The sequence below is a fragment of the Polypterus senegalus genome, chromosome 7 (assembly GCF_016835505.1).
Source record: "Polypterus senegalus isolate Bchr_013 chromosome 7, ASM1683550v1, whole genome shotgun sequence".
NCBI classification, from domain to species: domain Eukaryota; kingdom Metazoa; phylum Chordata; class Cladistia; order Polypteriformes; family Polypteridae; genus Polypterus; species Polypterus senegalus.
Window position 1 is genome coordinate 123,637,382 of NC_053160.1, and position 16,291 is coordinate 123,653,672.

General features: G+C 35.5%; 1 protein-coding gene across 3 annotated transcripts in view; it reads right to left on the reverse strand.

Annotated features, from left to right (window-relative positions):
- zfyve16 (zinc finger, FYVE domain containing 16) overlaps positions 1–16,291 on the reverse strand; it is a 137,523-nt gene that overhangs the window by 11,708 nt on the left and 109,524 nt on the right. For all 3 annotated transcript variants that reach the window (XM_039759238.1, XM_039759239.1, XM_039759237.1), the window contains 8 exons: positions 14,454–14,596; positions 12,964–13,237; positions 11,811–11,933; positions 10,912–11,067; positions 10,540–10,764; positions 7,359–7,441; positions 4,556–4,660; positions 2,270–2,420 (listed from right to left, as the gene is read on the reverse strand). In XM_039759238.1, the coding sequence (XP_039615172.1) occupies positions 2,270–2,420; positions 4,556–4,660; positions 7,359–7,441; positions 10,540–10,764; positions 10,912–11,067; positions 11,811–11,933; positions 12,964–13,237; positions 14,454–14,596 (1,260 nt within the window). The remainder of the gene's footprint in view (positions 1–2,269; positions 2,421–4,555; positions 4,661–7,358; positions 7,442–10,539; positions 10,765–10,911; positions 11,068–11,810; positions 11,934–12,963; positions 13,238–14,453; positions 14,597–16,291) is intronic.

A 16,291-nucleotide genomic window follows, 5' to 3' on the forward strand; every position in this document is an offset into this window, starting at 1 on the left:
AATTTGGTGACTTAAATTGTTACTAATATGGATTGGATCAAATTCCCCATCTTACACTAAGGTAAACCAACAAGTGATTTGAAATGAAATAAGATAGGGACAATTTGTAGGTGATGGGTGAATAATACATTTCTCCACTATTAAAAACCCTGTTTTCACTATAGTTAATCATATCTCCTTTATTTTACCTCTATATGAGCAACTCACAGATTTAGATTTCATACATTTTTCTCTCGCTCATATATTCCTAAGCAACACAGAGCCTAAAGCTATGCAACTTGTGAAAATAAATGCAGTAACTATGTTGAAAGTCATAAACACAGGTCAGAAAATTCCAATTTGGACACCTGCATAAACCATTCATATTTTAATTCATTTTAATTAAAGCATGGAGTCGTCTTGGGTATATTGTATTGTGACAAGCTTTGCTGAATTTGTGAATATTTTTACTTATTTCTCTACATAACCTCTCAAGCTCGGTCAGGTTAGATGCAGACTGTAAGTGGACAGTAGTTTGCAGGTCTCTCAATTGATATTCGACTGGTTTCAAGTCTGAACCTGACTGGGCCACCCAAAAACATTCATGGAGTTCACCCTAAGCCACCCCGTGTTGTTTTTCCTTTGTGCTTAGTATTACTGTCCTGTTAGAAGTTGAACCTTGAGGTTAGTAGTGCTCTCAATCTGGTTTTCTTTAAGAATATCTCTGTTCTTTGCTCCATCCAACTTTCCCTCAATCCAGATTAGTCTCCCTCTAACTACCACTAAAAAACAACCCGCCACACAGTATGATCCTGCCACCACTATGCTTCACCATCTCACCATGTTTCCAATCTCCACACACTCTCTCTGTAGCTCAGCCAGAGTGATCATTAGGCTCTTGGTCACCTCTCTTATTAAGGTCATTCTCCCATGACCACTCAGTTTGGCTGGCCAGGCAACTCTACAGAGAGCTATGGTTGTTATAAACGTTTTCCATTTAAGAATTAGAGAGGTCACTGTGCTGTTGGGACCCTTTAATGCTGTAGAAAATATTTTTGTAGCCTTCTCTAGCTCTATGCCTCGATACAATCCTAGACATAAGATCTGCAGGAAATTTCCTCAACTTCACCTGGCTTGCTTTTTGCTCTGGTACCCATTGTCAACAGTGGGACCTTCTATTGAGGCATGTGTGCCTTCCTAAATCATGAACAATCAATTGATTGGACTTTATTGGACTTCAAACAAGGCATAGAAACATCTCAACAATGATCAACAGAATAAGAGATACACCCGAGGCAAATTTCAACTCTCATAGCAGAGGTCATTGTGATATTTCAGTATTTTATTTTTAAGAAATTTCCTGAAGTTTCTAAAGTCTTATTTTTGTTTTGTCATTCTGGTGTACTGAGTGTTGTGTTTAGGGGGATTTAAACAATTGTTGTATAATGCTGCAACAAAGTGAAGGGATCTGAATACTTTCAGAAGGCATTCTATTTTTCTTAATTCATTCTTAAGAGTATTATTTTGTTTTTATACAGCAAATGGTTTTGGTTATTCTCTGATCGAACTGAAGAACTGTATAAAAGCCTAAGCCACCAAACTAAAATAAAAGAATGATAATAACAATTGTGAGGAACTTGTCTTAAATTTAACAAAAAACCTATGATTTAAGTATTTGAAGTTGAAAGTTTTTACTTGTGCTGTAACACAAAACATTATCATGTTTTATACTGGTTATACTGGTAGAATTGGGTAAAATTTGCTCCCTCTACCGTGGAAACGAAACAATAAGCATTATGAGAGCATACAAGCATTGAAGACTAAGCCAAACTTGCTGCCTTAAAATTCCTGCAATTTTCAATAAGGCTACATGGTGTTCTCATTTTTGCACTGTAAAAAGAGGTACAAAAGTACCTCATATATCACAGGAAAGCACTGATGGGTGGATTAGTGACTAAGACTAGGCTTGCCAATTTGACTAAACAACGGAGTGCTTTGTGTCCAAAGGCTGCAATAACAAATGTTCCACTATAATTATTATGCAACAATATTAACATACATGTAAATACATTGTGTTCATGCACCCTTCCCTTTATGAATGAGGAAGTAAAAGCAATCACTCAACTATATGCTCAAACACCACCATATTCCTAGTACTGGCATATAAAAAACCGCGAAAATCTGAATTGATGTGCACTGCTATATATCACAACCATTCTAGCTTATTACCTGTACCGCCTTTACTTGCCTGAGGAAATCATTTACGCAAGATCTGGACACCCACACTTACTTTTTCTGGTCTTCCCTGCTTTGCTGTTTGCTTGTGTTTGATAGGCCCCATCTTCATTCTGAACACACACCAGATAAGAATCAGCTTCTGCGCCAAAACTTGCACCCATACTGATAACATGCTCATTGGGAGAAGTTAACAATTTCATTACCTAATGGTTAAGGAAAAAGGGATAAACAGAATAATTAAAAATCATCCTAAGGGCTGAAATTATGTCTCCACCGGGAAAGTATCATGTTACCTGATACTAAAATCTTACACGGATTCCACAATTAATCATACTATATCTTCTGTTGTTTAGAAGGCAATAACCATCGCAAGTTTTTGTTAGTTCTATAAACCTGAGGCAGTTATTAGTACTATCCTCTGAAAACCTCCTTCGGCTTTTTCTCTTGTATTTAAATGTTATACAAGAACAAAAAAAATCTTAAATAAAACTGTGTCTTTTCCACATTCACCTCCTGTACTTTTCAAAAACGCTGTTCTCTGCAGAGGCTTCAGATGCCTTAGGAGGATATTTAAAGGATGTTATTTTTAAAATAAAACTATGCTGATTAATCTGTCTAACCTTTGTGTACGAGACAACTACAATAAAACCACACAGTGAGGTAGAGAATGATTTAAACACTGCTGACAACAAATATTTGCATGGTACTTAAACTGTTGAAGCTTCAAGAGGAAACACTAAAAGTTTTATCTGAAAATAAATTGCTTATGTTTCATATCAGAGGGAAAACTAATGAAATAGCCTACAGAGATCCAATGTTTCCAAAGGAGGTACTACTTTCTTTGATGGTATGTCACGTTCCTGCTTTATTTTCTCTGGCACATGCGTGAGAGTGAATTCTCATCCTCCTATATGTCAAATTTGTTTAAATAATCGGTTACTTCTAGTTAGGATTGTTATAAAACTACAGGTATACAGTAAGAGATCAAGGATATGGTGTCCCAAGCAGAAAACACCATGTCAAGGCAAAGTAAAAGAACTTTTTCTCGAGTCAGATGAGGTCGAAACTAATGCCAACAGAGATTGGTGAGGGGGACAATGCTCGGTTTAAATTACATAACTGATTTGCTGTGTCCAGTGATCTTTTTTTAAACTTATATGAACCGTATGAATACAGATGTTTTTACATACATACTCAACTTAAACAAATGTTTCCCTTTTTAAGTTTATGTGGACTATAACAGAATAATTCAGTTCTGTGAAGCAGAAGCTATTTACTGTATATATAACTTATATATTTTACAATGTAACACACTGTTAGGAACTTCAAGTTGAGGTAACTGAGGCAAACCAAATTCCATTTTGTTCTGAAGCCACTCAATCTACAACATTGAACATACGATGGAAGCAAATCACTTTCACCATTCATTAATAATGAAAATTCTGCAACTTTTTTTCAAATTCCAAGAAACATTTTCATTTATCAGTTTTTATGCAGAGTGCATAGATGGACTCAATTGGGTGATTTTAAAATGTGTAAATTAAGTGCCTGACAATTATTAGGAAGAAATTAAAATACAACGGTTAAAATTAAACACAAGAAAGCATTTTTTTTTTATCATGGTTAATGTAGTTCTTAGTAATAACTAATATTCAAATATGAACTAGAAAACCAGTACAGTAGGGGTTAAAGGAAAAATCACAAATAAAGATAGCTCAGTTTTACTTGAAATAGAACATCATCAACTTGTTTAACTGAATACAGGGTGGTGGGGTAGGGCCTATCCCAGCAACACTGGAGTTAAAGCAGGAGCCAGTCTAGGGTGGGCCATCAGCTCATCAGAGGCCCCACTCATGCACATAATCATATTGGGCAAATTTAGAGTTGCGTGCTCACCACTTCTAAATATTTGGAGATGTGAAAGGAAAACCCACATAGACCAAAGGAGAATGTGCAAGAAGTTCAAACCTAGGATGGCAAATCTGTGAGGCAGCAGCACTTAGCAGTATGCCACAGTGCCTCATACACAAAACAAACATATGAACTATTGCGCAATTATGCGAAAATGTATCCTAGCTTAAAATTTTTATTTATATAAAGATCGGTTTTTAAAGGATCTGGAACTTGTCTATATTTTTTTAAGAGATTCAGATTTAAAGATTTTTACCTCATTCAAATGAGTACACCTTTATGAAGATGAAAATCCTGGCAATGACATGTTTATTTAGCAATAAAAAAAAATTACTCAAATTTAAAAAAATATTTATGTAAAAACAGAGGGTGTTATCAAGATATCACACATAGCTGAAAAATAAGCCTAGTTTAGATAAATACCTACCTCATTATATTTTTCTTTAGGGATTTCAATAGAACTATTTCCCATTTCCATTAGAATCAGCAAGCCCTCGATGTATGGCAACGTGTACTGGTAATTTCTCAAATCCTGTAATGTTAAAAAAATGCATAAAATCCAACACTACTACATATTTAATTTCATTCAGTATTGGAACTTTAAATTCAATTTTGGATTTATGTTACAAAGACTATTTTTGCTAGTTTGAATTTTATAACTACAAGAAGCGTGCATAGACTCGCTCACCAAAGCACAGGTCAGTGAAGTCTTTTTTCAAAATTGTATGTGAACTCAAGCATTAAAATAAGCATACACCAAAAAACAGCAAAATGCATATGCCATAACTCAAAAAAAAACCCTGTGGACCGACATTTTCAATGTTTATGTTGCTGGCACCTGTTAATTGCCTAGGCAAGTTGAAATACAAATTAAAGAATGATCATGTTGATACTAAAGCATCTGCAACGATTTTCTCGGAGAAATGGAGCATTTTCTGAAATTAGTACAGGGGTGACAATATTTTTGGCCACGACTGTGTGTGTATATATAAATATATACATGTCAAATCCCATTAAGGCAAATACTAAAGTAATAAAATTTTCAGAATAACGAATACTTATTGTTGTCCCGGGCAAAATGTTCATAGAAAATCATGTTTAACATATTTCACTTTAAAGAAATGTATATTTCAGTATGAGAAAATTTTTTTGACCAAAAATGGCCACCAAAGACAATAATGCAATGCAGAAAAATACTTAATACCGGGCCCACACTTTCACCAAGTCTCAGGAATCCTGCAACAGGCTGTCCTCTTTCTTTTTATATATATATATATATATATATATATATATATATATATATATATATATGGCCAAAATTCCTCCAGAGCTGTGAAAGACTCATTGCAAGTTATCATAAACGCTTGATTGCAGTTATTGCTGCTAAGGGTGGCCCAACCAGTTATTAGGTTCAGGGGCAATTACTTTTCACACAGGGCCATGTAGGTTTGGATTTTTTTTCCTAAATAATAAAACCATCATTTAAAAAGTGCATTTTGTGTTTACTTGTGTTATATTTGACTAATGGTTAAATGTGTTTGATGATCAGAAACATTTTGTGTGACAAACATGCAAAAGAATAAGAAATCAGGAAGGGGCAAATAGTTTTTCACACCACTGTGTGTGTATATATATATATATATATATATATATATATATATATATATATATATATATATATATATATATTACTGTCAAATAATGCAAAGGGTAAGCAACATGTTTTGCCCCAATTCTGGGCTCATCACACGTACACACTCACTGCACCCCCTCTCGGGAATCGAACCTCGGATGTCAGCGTGAGAGGCTGTTGCGCCATGGCGTGTGGTTCGTTTATTTGACTGCGTGTAGATCAGGGTAATTAAAATTCATGGCATTCATAGTCTGAATCACAATCTGATCTGCTTCTCGCAACTGAAAGAGGGCACCGTGTCTATTACTGCCTTAAGAATATATAATATATTTTAATTCACCCGATTACTTTAAAATATCAATTGGTTGCACAGTTCCACATTCACTTTTTAAAAAACTAAATATAAAACAGGACAAAATATGATTTTGCAAGAGAAATTCAAGCCATAAAACCAAGAGTGGTTAAAATATATGTATACTAGCCAACCCGCAGCGTAGCATACGCCACATAATTATATATTGATGGGTGAACACTTCCTGAAAGACACAGTTGTCCAAATGCGGTGGGTTGAGGATACGACTGTAAGTGAATGAAAAGATGGAACTTGAGAAAGCAGCACACAATTGTTCATGACTTAAAACTGGAGGACCGCCGCGCCGCCCCGCCCCCACCTCCCAGAGCGAGGGACGGGGCTGGACGGCGGCCCTCTAAGAAGTTGGACGCCGACCGCTCAGGGGTCGCGTAACTATTTAGCAGGAGGGAGTCTCGCTCGTTATCGGAATTAACCAGACAAATCGCTCCACCAACTAAGAACGGCCATGCACCACCACCCACAGAATCGAGATAAAGCTATCAATATGTCAATCTTCTCTGTGTCTGGGCCGGGTGAGGTTTCCCTAGTTGAGTCAAATTAAGCCATAGGCTCCTCTCCTGGTGATGCCCTTCTGTCAATTCCTTTAAGTTTCAGCTTTGCAACTATACTCTCCCCGGAACCTACAGACTTTGGTTTCCCGGTTGGCTGCCCGGCGGGTCATAGGAATAATGCCACCGGATCGGGATTGTTTATGGTCAGAACCACAATGGTATCCGATCGTCTTCGAACCTCTGACTTTCGTTCTTGATTAATGAAAACATTCTTGGAAAATGCTTTCGCTCTCACTCGAATTGTTGGTGGGCGGGGCTCCATCGTGTGTACCCCATGGTCTTTCTTGCATGCTGCTTCTTGCGTGCCCTGGTCGGCCACTTAGTAAATTATATATTGTGTTACACTGTGTTAATAAACTCACTACTTTTGCATTACTCCAGATAGTATGAATCTGTTACCAACAGATATATATCCAGTATTGTGAATACCCCAGTTTTTCTGGTAACATTAATTTACAATAATGTTACCAAGTGCCTCTTCATCTACTGAGTAAAACCTGAAGTTAACCTGAATGTACAAACTAACTCCGAAACTCTGAGAAAACACTGCTTCCATGTGGTCTCGCTTAAAAATCAGAAGTCAAAAAACAAACTATAATGAACAGAATTTTACAGGATCTGAAAGATAACCATGCTTAACATTGTTTCAAATACATGGAAAAAGTATACAAACCATAAGCAAGTTCATTACAGTGTGGCCCGGTTCTCTGAATAAAGGCTTACGGCATCTAACACTCATCAGAGTAGAAGGATATACTGCAAAAGTAGACAAAAAAAGAGAAAAAAAATCAATGTGAAAGAAGTAACTTCAACCTTAAATAAGACAATCATATTAATACTGGGATAGGACCTGATCCCTGAAATGGATTAAGGGGGTTACAAACCAGCTATCTGCATGTACATACACTAACACAATATATAAATAATATCAGAATGATCTTTTCATTGGACATTTAACTATTCTGAGATGGGATAATTTTTCATTGCTTACCTATACAGGAGGCAGAGAGATACATTCAGATATAAATGTTCACACAAATGTAAATTTACTTTTTTTGTACTGTATATAAAAAATTATATCCACCCAAGGACTGGAGCATGGTCCACTGTTGGTCCAGTATGTCATGCACAAAGCACAGCCATTTTTGCATGATACTTAGCGTGATCACTATCTGCGGAGTGCAGCAAGTACACATCCCTATTAAATATAATTTTTTAAATGTACAAATATTTCAGTTGTCTTAAAACTAAAACATTTTTAATGTAGACAATTTTATACAGGAAAGACAATGGCAAAGTTGTTGGCACCATTGTCTTATAGTTCCATAGTGTCAATGTTTTTGCAACATCCCAGAGATCAGGGGAGTTTTCCTGGAAGCATCATAGCACTAAGAACATTCTATACTTAATCATGTTTAGATTGTTACTATTACATAGTGTTTTCCAAAACCCATAAAAATTAAAGAAACACTTTAAATCCATAATAATCTCCATACCCGGTTGCCAGGCAGAGCACATTAAAGTCATATCATGACAATTCTGTGGAAATTCACAATATCAGGATTTATACTTTACTATATGATATTTTCAAACATTTAAATCAACTTGTGATACTCTCTGCTAAGTGACTTTGAGGTAGGGGTTAACAACAAAGTACTTTATATTCACTTTTAAAATGGCTGGTTAGAAGCGTTTCTGGAAAATGTTCAAAAAAGTAGCTACAACTTGCCTGAAGAAAGGGCCTGAGCTGCATTGAATGCTTGCATATTGTAATCTGTTCAAGCTGGGGAGCACACACTGGTACATTGCGTTTCCACACCCACTAAACAATGAAACAACTCGGGATCCCGGTTTGCAACCCCCCAGGCAGACACGCGGTCCAGTCCCAGCCTCCGGAAATGACCCTCTATCTGCTGCAGCCAGGTGTTATGTGGGCGACCCCTTGGCCTGGTCCAGCCACTTGGGTCCCCAACAATAAGGATCTTATGTGCCAGATCACCCTCAGGGAAACGCGCCACATGGCTGTAGTACTGTAACTGACGCTCCCTCACAATGCAGGTAATGTACCTCATTCGGGACACAAAGTTGAACCAACGGTACCCAAGGATTTTCCGGAGAGACACAGTACCAAAGGAGTCCAGTCTTCGTCTCAGGTCACTGGATAGCGTCCATGTCTCACAACCATATGGCAAGACAGGAAGCACCAGGACTCTAAAGACTTGGACCTTTTGCATAGATATCGGGAGCGCCACACACCCCTTTCCAGCGACCTCATGACCCCCCATGCTCTTCCAATCCGTCTACTGACTTCATAGGAAGAGTCAGCAGAGACATGAATGTCACCACCAAGGTAAGTAAACCTCTCAATAAGGTCAACACTCCCTCCGCAAACAGACACACTGCTGATGGCTGTGCCCAAGAGGTCACTAAAGGCATGGATCTTGGTTTTTATCCAGGACAATCAGACTCCTCGCTCAGTCTCTCGAGCGCCCCAATCAGAGCCTCCATTGACTCCGCGAAGATCACAGCATCGTCAGCAAAGTCACGACCCCACGACCTTGCCCAACACCCAATCCATACAAGCATTGAAAAGAGTAGGAGCAAGAACACACCCCTGACGAACCCCAGAATCAACTGGGAAAAACGTAGAGGTCCTGCCTCCACTCTGCACAGCACTCACAGTACCAGTGTGCAGGCCGGCCATGTTATCCAGCAACCTCGAGGTGATCCCGCGAACCCTCAGGATGTCCCATAGGGCAGCTTGATCAACCGAGTCGAACGCTTTGTGAAAACTGACAAAGGCTGCAAAGAAATTCTGCCACTATTCGCGTTTGCGCTCCACAAGAACCCTCAGTGTCAAGATGCGGCCAATGGTAGACCTCTTAGGCGTAAAACCAGACTGTTCCAGTCGCTAATAGGTGAGCAAGTGATCACGGATCCTATTGAGGACGACCCTAGCAAGAACCTTACCCGGCACCGAGGGCAGTATTATCCCCCTATAGTTGCTGCAATCCAGGCGATTGTAATCTGTTCAGTAAGCCAATAAAAGGTGTATTTTGCTTGACTTCTCAATGTACACATATTGTAATCCTGTGTGATAATCTATAAACTTATTCATTTTTGAGAGATTTATCATTATCAATTTTAATTAGTGGTATGAGATTTTTCCAAAGTGATTTCACAAAGATATATTACATTTCTTTGGGACTCAAATATTATATAGCATGATTCCCTTAACACCTTGTAGCATGATCATTGATAGTTAACCACATGAAGCTTAAAGTTAAAAACTTTTTTGAAATGGGATCTTGCAATTTGGATATCAATTTTTAAATATACAGTAGTCCTTTAAATGTTTACTACCTAAACGTGTACAGAAATAAATATTGCTTACACCGATGACTCCTAACTGAAAATGTGAAGGCAAGCCTTAGTGACATGTCAGAACACAACAGTGAGTAGCTGCTGCAGTGCTACACCAAGTGACCTTCAAAAATTTCAACACTATTTTTGGGTTGCAAGGAAAGCAGGAATTGTATAGATGTTGGTACGAAGGATCTATACATAAAAACCTTTGATCTCTTCCTTTATTTTTTACATTTGTACTAGTGATCCCTATAAAACGTTCTATATTTCCCCTTGTGATTAATAAAGTATCTATCAATTAAAAAATAATAATTTTGATATACAAAAATACAGAGAGACACCCTGTCACTCCTACCTCAAATAAACTATACAAAATGAAAAAAACAAATCCTTCAGCAATTGGATATTAAATAGACTTTTTACTTCACACATGTATTTACATATTGTTATTATGAAAAAAAATATCATTTAGTCACGCGGTCACATACCGTTATACTCTGCTCCAAGCCGCAGCATTAAACGAAGAGGAAAAACTTTGGCCCATGGCACCTCTAGTTTATGAATAAGGATGCCAAAGACCACAGGACAGTTTGGAATATAGAGATCATTTATCGGCTGGAATGTAGGAGAAATGAACAGAAATCCACCATGGTCTTTACTCCCAAGGAAACTCTCTGTGAAAGTTATGCTTCCAAGATTTTCAGTATGTTTTCCTGGTAACAGATGAAAGTAAACTTAACTCAAAATAGGCATAGTTTCTTTAAAGAAAACTCAAACATGCAATATTAATCATTTCAGCCAACTGTAACTACCATCACCACTTAACTACCAAACTAGTATATGTAAGAACAGTTCTTTACCATTCAGTGCATCTTGATAAATTGTCATATAGAGACTGAAGATATCTTTAAGCAGACTTTTTTCTTCCAACTGACAATGTAAAACTATAACAACTTCTGCCTGGCCAAAGGCTTGTAATCCATTTGAGCTGAAACACCAGCACTTCTGTAAACAGTCTAAAGAGTAAAATATTAACATGATCAAATTGAAAAGTATTTCAGCAACTATGAGATGCTAATTGAAAACAGTAAAACAATTTATAGCAAATGCATCAAATTAGTTTAAAAATCTGGTAATCAGAATTCTGTCAAATAAAAATATTACACATGAGGGCACCTGCAGAAATAAATGAAAAATGTATTCAGAATGGAACCAAATTTTACTTCTTCCTGCTTAGGGTTATGGAAATTTAGAAGAAATCACCAAGTTAACCAGTCAAAGCAAATACCTTAAAAGGAATTCTATTGATCTTCTACACAATAAATTATATTAGAATAACTTAGCATTTAACTTTTTCTGCAATGTTTATCATTTAATATCCCATTACTACCTCTTGTGAAAGTATTTTATATAAATAAATAAATAAATAAATAAAAGAAAGAAAGGAAAAGTCCTGCAGTAGGGCCTTCAAATTGGGATTTACTAAATCAAATGCTACTTTACAGGTAATATTAGTGCATCATTATCTATCAATAAGAATAAGTAAATAACAATGTCCTGTATTGGACAAACACCTGCTCTTAGGTAAATTAAACAAATGCTCTTTGATTCTAAACAAATCCTGTTGGAGTGTATCAAAGGTGGCAATATTGCATAATGCCTGCACTTAAGAATGGAAATGAAATTCACTGCTTTTACAACTAATACTACTACTAATGAAAAAACAACTTTTTTAACACATAACAAGGAAAATACTTACAGGTCACCTTCAGGACATTAACTAAGAGGTTGGCGTTTAGTGCAAAAGTCACCAGTTCAACATTATCATTTTCTAGTTTTAACATTACTTCATTGATTAAAGGGTAATCATCAACAAAAATATCTGCAAAAAATTAAAACAGTAATTAAAAATAAGCCCAGGTCTTCCTTGCAACTTTGAGTAGTGGGCTGCTATTATTACTACATAATAACGCCACTTCACAAAATGGTTCCCATGTAGAACAAGATAACATATGATAGTAGGTTCCCAATACAATAAACCAAGGGTTTTTTGTATCAGAGAAAGCTTAATATAATATAATATTTTTTTTTTTTATATAAAGAGTGACTGAAAAGGAAATATATATATATATAGTAATGGCAAATGTCGCGTTACAAATGAATCAAGTTGCAAGCAGAATATTCTTTGCCTTGCAATAATCATGTTTCAAAAGAATGTTGGGATCATTTGTTTTAGCCCTTTATATACATTTAAACATATACTTATTTTAATATGAATTTTCCAATTTCAATCTTTGACTGATTTGAAAGTCCTTATATGTATTGTTTGTTCTGTACTGAAAGTCAAAATTTAAATTGAACATTAAAGCAAATTTCTTTCTGTATAAAATACACGAGAATATTACCTTTGTAAATACCCAGTGGTAAAAGCTCTGTAATAGATGTATATTGTTTAAGCTAAAATATTTTGTAAAAACTAACACGTGTTAAAGACAAGCTAAACAACATGCTAAGTAGTCATGAAATAATTTATCATCTCAGTTCAAAGAGACAGTGTTTTCTGTAAACTCCATTATACACAACACACAAAGGATATTTTTCCACTAGTTTAGCAACGTTTCAGAATTTGGAACTATTGCAGCCTATGTATTATGTTAACCTTTGCCAAAACAGAAAAGGAGTTGTTGTTACTACATAATTATGCCTGTCATGCACATGTTGAATAGGTATTCACTATAGGCATAAATGGTTGCAAAATGCAAAACTTCAAAAGGATAAACAGATGGGACAGCTTCACCCCATGTCTTGCGTGAAGGCAACAGATAATAATTTTGCTTTGTCTTCAGTTTGGTTAAGTACCTGGACACTAGAACAGTTTAACCTTCTCAATTAAACCCAATCAATATATTTACCTCCTCCTTGGTCTACTTTTGGAAAAACAACCAGTGGCGGCAACCCATCTTCATCATCTGGTATGAGACTTGTAGCTTTCTTAACCAGTTTCTGTACTTTCACCAACACTCTGAAATCTGAGGGTTCACTTGGAAAATTAGTAACATTCACACCAGAACTTGAAGAGGCAGTGTCTAAGGCAGCATCCAACGAGCACTGAAGTGACTTTTCTGTCACTGGGAATTCATCTGGAGAATCCTGCACCTTAAGCAGTGGTGAATCAGGTAATCTGTCCTGCCAATTCAAAGTCAGAAATTAAGTATTTTGAAATATAAAGAAAATAAAAAAATAAACAATGACAAAGATGTTACATCTTCACTCAACTTTATCAAAAACACATTTAAGCAGGTTTTTATTAACAAGAAAATCAGTGCAAGAAGATAAATCTTAAAGGTTTTAAATGTATTTATGTACACATATTTATTATTCTGGCGGATGTACAAGAAGGGATAATACCGGGGAAATCAAATGAGAATTAATCAATGTTTCTTAAGCGCAATTTAATGAGGTGTAATAAATGTAAAGAACTAGAAAAAACATGAACATTCTAAGCTGATTTATTGAAACTCCTATTAGAAATTCTGCAGAAGATGTTCAAATTTCTTTCAATTTTTTACAGCTACTGTTTAAATTTGCCTTTTACTAAGTTTACCCATTATTATCCTATCTGTGCTCAGTGGTAAGAACAAGTGCAACTTGGTGGAAATGTGGCATTACCAGCATAAAATCAATTTTCTGAATTAGTATTCTTACTAGAATTATTAACATTTATCTGCGCAGTGACTCACTGCAGAGAGCTTTTAGATCTGTTGGACTGTTCATGAAAGTAGAATTTAGAAATTATTATTGAAAACAATTATTCACAAAAATGTAATGGTGTGCACATGCAGTCTTTGTGTTAAAAGGTACCCTACTAGTTACACAAATTTTATTTTTTTGTTGCACAGAATTCTGCGTTTTAAATTAATTGCAGCTCACACATGATAAATATTAATATCGACAGATATGAAAAATTATTGTGGTAAGATTTTTTTTCCATATTGCCCTGCCCTACTTAGGAATATCAATTATTAAGAAGCAGACTGAAAAAAAATCAATGCAATAGAAATGATTCTATACATACTTCTAATCTAAAAGTATGTGCTACGCACAACCTACTGATCTTATGTGTAAGTAATATTTTAATGTTAAATTAGAAAACACACAGGATTACATTGCAATATACTGTAGCTATACAAATGTTGGAGTGCTTTGAAATTACTTCCATCTCTATTATCACATTGATACTGAAGTTATGGAGGTTATTTTACCAAATGTACAAGATAATAAACAGGGCCTATAAATGATCAAATGAGGATTTACACTAATTATTAACAAATTTCAAACAGAAAGAAAAAAAAGGATAATGGATGGATTAAAAAAAAAAAAACCTGCAAAGACCTATGCTGACCTCAGGTGGTTCTTGGGTCACAGGACTAGAGTCTTGAGACAACCTTCTGCTCCCCGAGGTTAGTTTACATGGGTCTGCAATTTCCCCATTTGGTAAGATACCATCTGCAAACCAGACTCTCTTCTGCTCTCGTGGACAGCCAGCTAGAAAACAGATAGGTGTGACAGAGCAGAGGAAAATGAAATACAATCAAGCCTTCCTTCTACCAAAAAAAAGCACACTATGAAGTGCCATTGCTTTAGAAAATATAAACAGTTAAGATTAATAAGTTAACAATAATTGTTTATTATGTAAAATGATTCACTTGAAAATGTATTAAATGGGAAAGTTTGTGTTATAATTTCACAATTAACCCTAAATATGCAATATTTTACCATTCCAGCTACAGGCTTGTTAATTAAACCTCCCAAATCAATATCACATTGAGAAATTGCAAATTTGAGGATAAATTTTTAGCCCAATTTTTGTTTACTTTATTGCTGAAATCAAGTGAATTTTGTTAAAAACATGCTTATAAAAGATTTAGCGTGTGTCCAAAATGTTCAGATCTTTTCTGCCAAGTAATAAAACTGTAATGGAGATAAAACATTGAAATTAAAGATTCCATCTCTCAAAAGTAAAGTTCTTCATTAAATTGCAATTAACAAATTAACTCAGCAGAACTCACAATATGCAAACCTACATATACCAATGAAGTTTTCTCCAGAAAAAAAGAAAATGCATACTGTTAGAATCGCTGGAAACGTATAGCATTTTAACAAGTAAGTCCACACATGCAACATGTTTGCTATTAAGAATCAGCATTGGATTTAAAAATCTAAATTAACTTTGAATATTACATTTTAAAGGGAAAAGTATTTCCATCCAAATACTGTATACATATTTACACAGAAATGTACTACACAGTTACAAACAAAAAATAAATATTTAGCTCTGGCGTGTTTCCACCTTACGACTTGAGAGCAGAACTGCTTAATGATGCCAGTGTGAGGACAGATACTGCTCATCCCAAGTTATGTGATGTCATGTTACTGTGACATAAGTCAGTACAGCCCTTGAATTCCATGCATCACATCCCTGAGCAATTTTACCAACATTGCTAACTGAAAGCTTCATTTTTGACTCTGCTTGATTGTACATTTCAAACACAACTATGTCTAAGGGAAAAAAACAAAAAAAAAACACCGATGGTATAACGTACCTTCGTCCCAATGGATGAGTCAAATTGCAGAAACCAGGATTTCCTTTGAGATCCTTACACATAAAATATGAAATGGACTTTAAAGTTTATAGGCTAGCCTGAGGTTTTGCTTTGTCCTAGCTTAACTGAGGATGATGTCAAGTGAGGAATGCATGCAATGTACAGTATTAGTGGTCTTTCCATGGTACCTTATTTTTCCATGAAAGATTTTACATAAAGCCATGTTCATGGTGAGCTCTCTTTTGACTTTCTAAAATCTAAAGTTGGCCCAAGCTTTTGATTTGAAATAAAAAGGCAATATATAAACCTGAGGATTAATCTTTTCTGATATATATCCTTCCTCATTGTGACACAATAGCAGAACTCAATGTAAGTGCATTGTAACAATAAAAAAATGTGTGAACAAAACTTAAAACTTATGTAGAATTATGGTAGCATATAACTTTGCATTTACTTTGGTTGGTGTGATGCTAATAATTTAACAATGTAATTAGGTTGGAGAAATGATATACACTATTCTAATAATATAGTTTACCCTGTGCCTTTCTCTGATAAAAAAAAATGTACATTTTAAAAATGTGTATTAATTTTTGATTAATATGGTGATCTAAGAATCACTCAACAATCATCCACTGCT